General features: G+C 36.1%; 1 protein-coding gene across 2 annotated transcripts in view; it reads right to left on the bottom strand.

The window, feature by feature from the left end:
* Window positions 1–6,898, bottom strand: part of LOC125857085 (caltractin-like) — a 9,885-nt gene extending 2,987 nt beyond the window's left edge. For both annotated transcript variants that reach the window (XR_007445592.1, XM_049536756.1), the window contains exons 1-6: window positions 6,498–6,898; window positions 4,222–4,342; window positions 4,094–4,130; window positions 3,901–3,928; window positions 2,663–2,815; window positions 2,455–2,557 (exon numbers count right to left, since the gene is read on the bottom strand). Coding sequence is in view for 1 of the 2 variants with exons in the window: in XM_049536756.1 (XP_049392713.1) it covers window positions 2,455–2,557; window positions 2,663–2,815; window positions 3,901–3,928; window positions 4,094–4,130; window positions 4,222–4,342; window positions 6,498–6,512 (457 nt within the window). In the remaining variant the exon portion in view is untranslated. The remainder of the gene's footprint in view (window positions 1–2,454; window positions 2,558–2,662; window positions 2,816–3,900; window positions 3,929–4,093; window positions 4,131–4,221; window positions 4,343–6,497) is intronic.
* Between the last annotated feature and the right edge of the window lie 1,643 nt (window positions 6,899–8,541).

Here is an 8,541-nt window from a genome sequence, read left to right as displayed (position 1 = left end):
CCGGTACCATTCCGGTCCGTTCCGGTCCGGTAGTATTCGGGACGGGATGGGATACATTGAACCGGTACACGGAACGGAACGGTACCATGATTTGGTACCGGTATACCGGTACCGGTTCATCCCGGTTCATTCCGGTTCCGTTCCGGTCCGGTCCCGGTAAATCATTTTTAATTAAAATAAAAAATAATATTTTTGTCATTATTTACTTTTATTAGCATTTCTTTTTTGTTTATTTAATTTTTTTAAAATTACAAACTTAAGTTATTTAACTTACAAGTTATAAGTATAACTTAATAACTTATAAACTTCCAAAGATTCAAAACTTTAAAACTTATAACATAACTACATAAGCTCAAAAACTAAAAAAAAACTTTATTAAACTTAACTTACAAACTTATACATGTAAAAATTAAAAAAAAATTCTTTAAAATAAACTTAAGTAAAATTATTATAAATTTTAAAACTTAAATACTATAAACTAATATAACTTAGAAAAATTAAAAAAACATTTGTATTTTCGTAATTCAAAATAACTCAAAAAAAATAATTATTTTTTGAAATAGCTATATGTGCCGTCCCGTTTATCCCATCCCGTTCCGTTCCGGTCCATTCCGGTCCGTCCCGATTCTATCCCGGTATATAGTGGGACAGGACGAAACTGAGCCTCCATCCCGGTAGTTCCGGTCCGGTTCATCCCAGTACCGGTCAACAACCCGGTCAAACCGTCCCGTTCCGGTCCGGTACCGGTTCGTTCCGGTCCGGTGGTCCCATTCCAGTCCGGTGCCCAGCCTTACTCTACCCCCCAAGGATAGATATTGAGACTTCCTCTTACTACATAGTTTGTAATATCATCCTAAACGAACTAGTAGGGGTGGCAAAATTGACCCAAATCCATATAACCCGCACAACCAGCTAAACTTAAATGGGTTTGGGCAACAATGATTTTGATGATGAACTGTTTAGGGTTATGTCCGAGTTAAGCCATCAAAATCAACATCCCAAATAGACCCATGGCGATGCCCAAACATGACCCATGAAAATGTCCAATCTTAGCCTATAGAAACGTAGCTTCTTTGTGCCAAAAAAAGGAATTGTCCCCTCCCCTGTTACCAATGGCTTCGTTTGGAGAACAATCCAATGTTAGCTATTTTGCTCTTCATTTATTTAAAATAACAAAAAAAAATTGCATGATCTTTATTTTTCCTTTTCTGAGATTACTTGATCTTGTTTAGCAATATAGTCAAATTTAGGATGTTTTCGTATGGAGGAAAACATTTTTCTTCGTACCAACACACTCTTAGACAACTTTGGCTGTTTTCTACGTAGACATACCAAGAGACATTTTGATCAGATAAAAACAGTTCAAATGATCGAGGTTCCTATATGAAAAGAATGAAACAATTGTTGTCAAACAAATTACCAAGTTCTTAGAACCGAAATCATTTTTAGCAAACAAATCTTTGTACCAACACAATTGTTTTGATGTTTCTGTAATGCAACTTTGACCAATTTCAGAAGTTTAATTGGGATCTATTAATTAAGTTTCTTACTTTAAAAATTAGATACTTCATAAATTACACGAGAAAGTTATAACTAGCAATTTGGTCTTTACAATACAAACTAATTTCACATAATTCAATTCTTGGGAAGCAAAAAGGTAAGAAAACATTTTCCAACAATCAAAGTAGTTCCTTTTCGGACTTTACTAATTTTTGTGCTCACATAATTAAGTAAGACTTTCTGTAAAATTTGAACTATAAATGAAAAGAACAAAATATACTTTTGGTATCATATTGCCAATTTAGTCTTGATGTCTAACCAATAATGCAGTCAAATCATCAATTCCATTATTCTATAGGCTTCTTTTATTAGATTGAGATCCACGGGAATCATGGAATAAAGTTTGAAATGGAAAAATTATGAGTCAAGTTGGAAGAGTAGGGTTATGAGTTATGACCCATTAATACCCATCTCAGTCAACTAACTTTGGGCAGGTTGGGTAATGACCCATTTATCATTTCAGCCCATTTTGACCCGGACAAATTCAGCCCAAATCGCCCATTTGCCATCATTAACTGGTAATATATAAGAGATATGATTATAACAGTTTTTGGAATAGCTAGGTCTTTTCAGGAGCTTGAGAGCTTCAAAGAAAAATATCTTGCATACCAACTATATTGAAACCACTAGGGCATTGGTCTAGAAGTAAGAGTGTAGTTTGTGAGGTGTGGATTAGGGACACATCACAATTTCAAACCCTACCCCAGACAAAAGCATAGTATCTAAGTGGAGAAGGATAGAGGGGCAAGTCCATTATCCACCGAGTTTCAGACCGTGCACCACCAACCGTTGGGGATTCTTGGTTATCAAAAAAATAAAAAAGACCAATATATATTTTGACAATAGAAGCACAAAAGCCACAATAGGAATACTATGAAATATAGCCTAACTTACGATCACGATCTGCCTCTTCGATCATTTCCTGGATTTCTCTGTCAGTAAATCGCTCCCCCAACTCATCAGCGATTCTTTGAATGTCCGCGAAAGAGATTTTCCCCTACATTTAAATGCTTTAATGATTAGTCACAAGCCAAGAAAACAATTTAACTGTACGGAAGATAACCAAAAAAGCAGAAAGCAGGAGAGCAAAAAAAGCAAGCACATTTTTATCTTGATCAATAATGTGAAATGCCTTCATGAGCTCTTCTTTAGTGTCCCTTTCTCCAAACTTGGCAGTCATCATGTGCACAAATTCATCAAAATCAATTGCACCACTGCCATCCTTATCAACTTCTGCAATCATTCGATTGATCTCCTGGAATAACAAACACAATAATGAGCACAGTACCACATATGAGAATAACTGACAAGGGCAGAAAAGAAGAAAACTAAAATCAAGGATTAATCCGCGAATAAACAGTATTTGACACAATGGAAAGGCTCCAAATTAGCACAAGGAGAGAGAGAAAGTAAGAATGAACTTATTCCTAAATGACTTGCCAAATAACAATGAAAGAGTAATCAGATATTAGAAAGGTTAAAATCCTGATACAGGCCTCTAAGGCCAAATCTTGTTAATATTTTGCCAATAGGATCACTGACCAGCCATCATGTTAAAGGCTAAGAGGAATATAGACCAAAAAGAAAAAATCAAAGAACTCTTAAATAATCCATAGATTTCCTTTATTTCCCAGATTCAAAACAATAAGCCGCATGACTAACTAAAGACCACATCACTTACATCTTGGGTGTCAATTAACTACAAGTCAAACACAAAATAATACAACTCAATATATGTGTTGTGGTTAATATCATTCTCAAATCTGCAACCAGGCAATCTACTTAGAAAATCATGTACAGAGTGGAACCGTTGCTAAACAGTCACTATTAATACATTAATTAATAGCCACCCAAGACATTTCCCAAGAATCTGGATTAATGTATCAACCTATCAATAGAAAGGAGCAGAGACTTCAAATAAACTCAACCACAGTTTGTCCAAAACAGAAAAGAAAACCTAAGATGAAAGAACTTTATGTTAACCATTGCAGGGTATCGGAAGGTTGATGCAAGGGGAGGGGAGGAGGGGGGGGGGGGNGGGACATGGTAGATAAATTTGCAACTTGGATATGAAAAAGCAAAAGCAACAAACAAAAATTTCAAGACTACAAGGAAAATCAGATAATCTTCAGTTGGCAGTCATAATGCAAGAAAAGCACCATCTGTAATAGGACAAAAAGTAAATCATTGCATCTCATGAGTTCAAGTTATATGCTTCAGATACTAGTACAGATATTGTTGTGATTCAGTATCTTCACTGTATGAAATATGTTGTTAAACAGAAATATACAGTAGCATATAGTTATCAGAAACAAATATATGAACTAGCATATACAATACCTCCTCAGTTGCTTCAAAACCCAGAGCCCTGTAACAAATGATACAAGTTTTTATCAATAAAAATGAAGCGGTAAGGGCACCACAGACAGAGAGGTGCAAGAAAGTAGAGGATCACAAAGACACAAAGTCAAGTTTTAGGTTGTTAATCAGATATTCAGGACGTTACAAGGAATAGCAAAGAAGTATCACAAACCTCATAGCAACATTGAGCTCTTTGGCATCAATGGTTCCTAAATAAGTTGCAAAAATTAACAGTCAGAAAGAAGTTTAACCATCAAAAAACTGCATCTAGTATGGATTCCTTAAGGTTTATTTTATTACCAGAGTTGTCTGTATCAAAAAGCTCAAAAGCCTCTCTTATTTCTTGCCTTTTCTGTTGAGTTAACCCCTGATTACGTCCTCTAGGTTTCTCTCTCCGTGACTGACCTCTGTAAAGGCTTCCCTGCAGGAAGACATGATTCAGGTGAGCGATATGGACAGAGATAGGGAGAGAGGGATGGAAACAGGAGAAAATCGAACAAGTAAAAGAGAAGAAATACAAATTGAAAAAGAAACACATAGCACATAAATTTTCCCACTCTTGATTAAATGCAGCCCCTGTTCTTAATACATCATTCATTACAATTATTACAAACCATAAATAAATTTAAAACGAAAATCTGAAATAAATAGGCTTTCCGAGCCAAAACAGCCAGTCTTTTCCACATTCTAGGCAACTCTTCAACTATAACACCTTGGAAATGGGAAAAGGGCAAAGAACTTAAAGTTTTGGGCTACTTGGTGAGTCCTCATGCTCTGAGGACCTTGTCACCTATGTTTATATTCTTTTATTTCTTTTGTTTTCTGATATTGTATGTGGTGTATAGGTTACGTCCCAACAACTTTTGATGTACTAGATTGGCTTATCGAGACTATGATGTCACTTCCGCTTTTATGCCAAACTCTTTCATTATATGAGATTCTCTTACTATTTTCTATTATGTTGTGTTGTATGTGTGCCAAGTTGCTTGTGTAGGGTCTCTCCTGGTCTTATACTTCATGTCATCTCTAGGATGTACTTTGGGTCATGACATCAACTCATCCCAATGTCAAAACTATACTCTATGCCAACATACAAAGTTTATATTAAACCCTAAGAAAATGGTATCTGTGTATATATCAAGCAAAGGTTTAGTAATGGCAATATCAATCTAGTGATATCCAAGAGTTAAACGGAAACAGAAGCTAGCATGCCTTTGGGGATGAATGCATATGCACAAGATATCATAGGTATTTAGAAACCAACTGAAAAGACAGAAATTACAAAATATCTTGTGTCTAGTATTTGTTAAGCTTACACAAAACACCCTTTTATTACTTGACCCTGAATTGAGGCATAACCAAACAGATCTTAAGGGCATTGTATTTAAGTAGGCATTGCTTCAAAAGGACTTATAATTAATGAAAGAGAGAGACATGGCACTGATTTATATAAAAAATATTTTCTTATAATCTCTATGTATTAAAAGACATCACTCAGTCTTCATCAAACATATCAGGAAAGGAGAAGATAACAGGTCAAGACGAAATGAATTTTATGAGCAGACATTATAAATATTATTAAACTAATTAGGAACTTGTAGGGCACTTGCGGGAAACTCCTTGCCGAGGGCCTGTGCACCCCCGGGATTAGTCGGGGCTCAAAGANAAAAAAAAAAAAAAAAAAAAAAAAAAAAAAATTAGGAACTTGTAGGAGAAATCATGCCACAAAATACACTCTCGGACAAGAGGCAAGCTTGACATCCTATGTAAACATATAGTAGGCACAAGTTTAGCACTTTAGACAAACAACCAAGTGTCACGGTACACAAATGAGATTCAAAGATCCGTTCAGCTTACGAATATCAAGAAGTTCAAGGGCTGGGAGGCACATATAGGATTGGGGGCACTTATAGGGTCAGGATTACATACATGGATGCTTCCACAAAATGCCTATCGCACTCTAGCCTTCCAACAATTATAGATAATGAAAATACAGCAAACTAACATATTAAGAATTGAAATGACTTTGATGGAAACTAACCGATCAAGAAGGAACAGTCAGGAGAACAATAACACTTGATACACAGCGGTTCAAGCAGCACTATCCAATCCCCGAACAGGGCCATAAAGAAAGAAATTGCTTCTAGTTTTCAGTTTAAAAGATGAAAGTTTTACCAAAATTCCACGTACTAAGGAATTCACACCCATGAAAAAAAATCCTTTTGTTGCTATATTTAAGCGTTAAGAATCAACCCGAGGATCACATTGATCAAGTTTACCATATTTACTTGAAAGGGGAAAGAAACAGATTGCCATGAATTGGGTTCAAAATTGGAAAGGAAAGGACCATTTAAGACTATCCAAGTTAGTTTCTAACTTTCACCAAAAATGATGAAAATTCGACCAGCAACACAATGACCCACATATTTGATATGCTAAATTGTCATTCTTGTTGGTTCATGTATTCTATATATTGATTATACAAACAAAAAAGTTGGCAGAATATGAACAGCATATAAGAACCGACTACGAGCTAAACTGCTAAAAAAAAATCAAAATAAGGAACAAATACGGACCTCGGCAATAGTCATCACGGATCCCTGTTCGAACGCACACTCGAACACGAACCAGCAAATAAGAGAACACAACAATGAAATATGATGGTGATCGAGTAGTATTAACTATTGGTGTGTAAATGAGTAATTATTGGTGTATGAAATGGATCGGGAGACAGATGGAAGATGAGAGGATAGAGGTGGTGGCGATTTGTTCTCGACGGGGAGGAGATGAAGATGGGGTGGAGCAGCGGCGAAGGAGATGGGAGGTGGCGCTGGGAAAAGGGCAAGAGGAGGATGGCGCGGCGCTGGTTGTCTCGCCGGAGCTTGGCGGGTGACGGAGAGAGAAAAGGAGGTGGGCGGCGGTCGTTCACTGGAGTGGAGGAGAGAAAATTTATTAGGGTTTGGTGCGTGGTGAGATTAAAAGGAAAAGAGATGAATGCGATGATCTAGTCCATTGAATAAATCATACGGATTGATGGATGAGATTAAAAATGGAGTTTTGGAATTTCACAAGATTTATATAAATTTCGTTGAAAATGAAACAATAAAGGCTACCATTGAAACAAAATAGAAAGGACGGACTATTATTTATCTTCAATGGGCTTCTTTGGAAAGTCATCTACTAATTGAATTTGATGTAATTGGATGTAATTAAATTGTTTGGCTTGTTTGAATGATCTTGTAATTACTTTAGTTAGAGGATAATTGATTATAATTGTACACCTGGTTTGTCATTTTGGAAAATTGTGTGAATTTACCGTTTTGCTCGTCCCGATATTGACTTCGAGTCTTTTATAATTGAGTTTTGAAAATTGGTTAAAAACTTTGAGTTTAAAGTTGGGAATTTGGTAAGATTTGAGTTTGAAAGACTAATATTGTCAAAAAGAGGTTTTCGGTGTCTTTTAGAGTTTCGAGTGTCGTAATGGAATTTCGTTGATTGCAGCAATACTGGGAATGTGAAATCTAAACTATGAGAATTATCGATTTCAAATTCGGAGTTTTTTCGAGGATTTGAGGTCCTAAGTTGAAAATTGTTGAGAATTTAGCTTTTGGGTTGACTTTTGTCAACATTCGAGGTTCAGATGTTTGGATCAGAATTCTAAGAGTTTTGTTGGATTCGGGGGATGTTTATAGGCCTAGGAAAGTTCTTGATCGATTTTTGAGAGGTCTCGAGCTTGTTTTAGCCTTAATCCTGAGGGTCCTTTCAATGTTTTAAGAGTTGGTTGGTCTTCTAATGTTGGTGTGCTTCGCTTTCGCGAAGGGTGCCTTGCTATTGTGATGTTCGTGAAAGCAAGACCCTGATCGCGAAAGCAGAGGGCCTCAGTTAGGCGGGGTTCGCTTAAGTGAACCATGGGTCGCGATCGCGATGTTTGCGAAAGCGAAGGTCCCCACTTTCGCGGGATTCGCTTTTGTGAACTTGAGGTTAGTTTTGTGACATCAGATAGGGGTTTTGACCCGCAAAATTCGGGGTTTTTGTCCCCACTTTCCATTTTAGCTTAGTAATTCCTTGAAGGCAATTTGTGAAAGGATTTCTTGTGCTAAATCATTTGAATAAGCTTTTATGATCCTAAAACTTTATTTCTCTTTAATTCTTTATGGATTTTAATATCAAAACTTGAGTTTTTGATTGGCAAATGACAAAGGTTTTTTAAAAACTCAAGTTCTAAACTAAAATGGAGATTGTGAACTCATTTTATGTGCTTTTTTTCAAAATGGTTATCACCAATAAGTTCCAAATGCCTTGAGTAATGATTTCAAGTAAAGAATTTTGGATTTAAACTTCATTTTCGAAATTTGGTTATGTTGAGTGACCCATTTTTCAAAGTTTTGAATTGGGTATTGTTATTTCCGGAAATTTTTGTGAATACTTGATTGATATAGATTGTGTGACTTTGGACATTGGTCAGAAGGGAAAGACTCAAGTCTTAGAGTGACTAGTTGGTTGACTTAAGACAAGTGATCTCCTAAACCTAGTAATTTAGTAAAATTTGTGTATTGCCTTCATTGTGTGTTGGGAGTAATGAGAATGAGGTGAGGATTAATTATCCACTTGATAAATCTT

The sequence above is a fragment of the Solanum stenotomum genome, chromosome 2 (genome assembly GCF_019186545.1).
Source record: "Solanum stenotomum isolate F172 chromosome 2, ASM1918654v1, whole genome shotgun sequence".
NCBI lineage: Eukaryota > Viridiplantae > Streptophyta > Magnoliopsida > Solanales > Solanaceae > Solanum > Solanum stenotomum.
The sequence above is the reverse complement of the archived record's forward strand: the minus strand, read 5'-3'. Positions and strand labels throughout refer to the sequence as shown.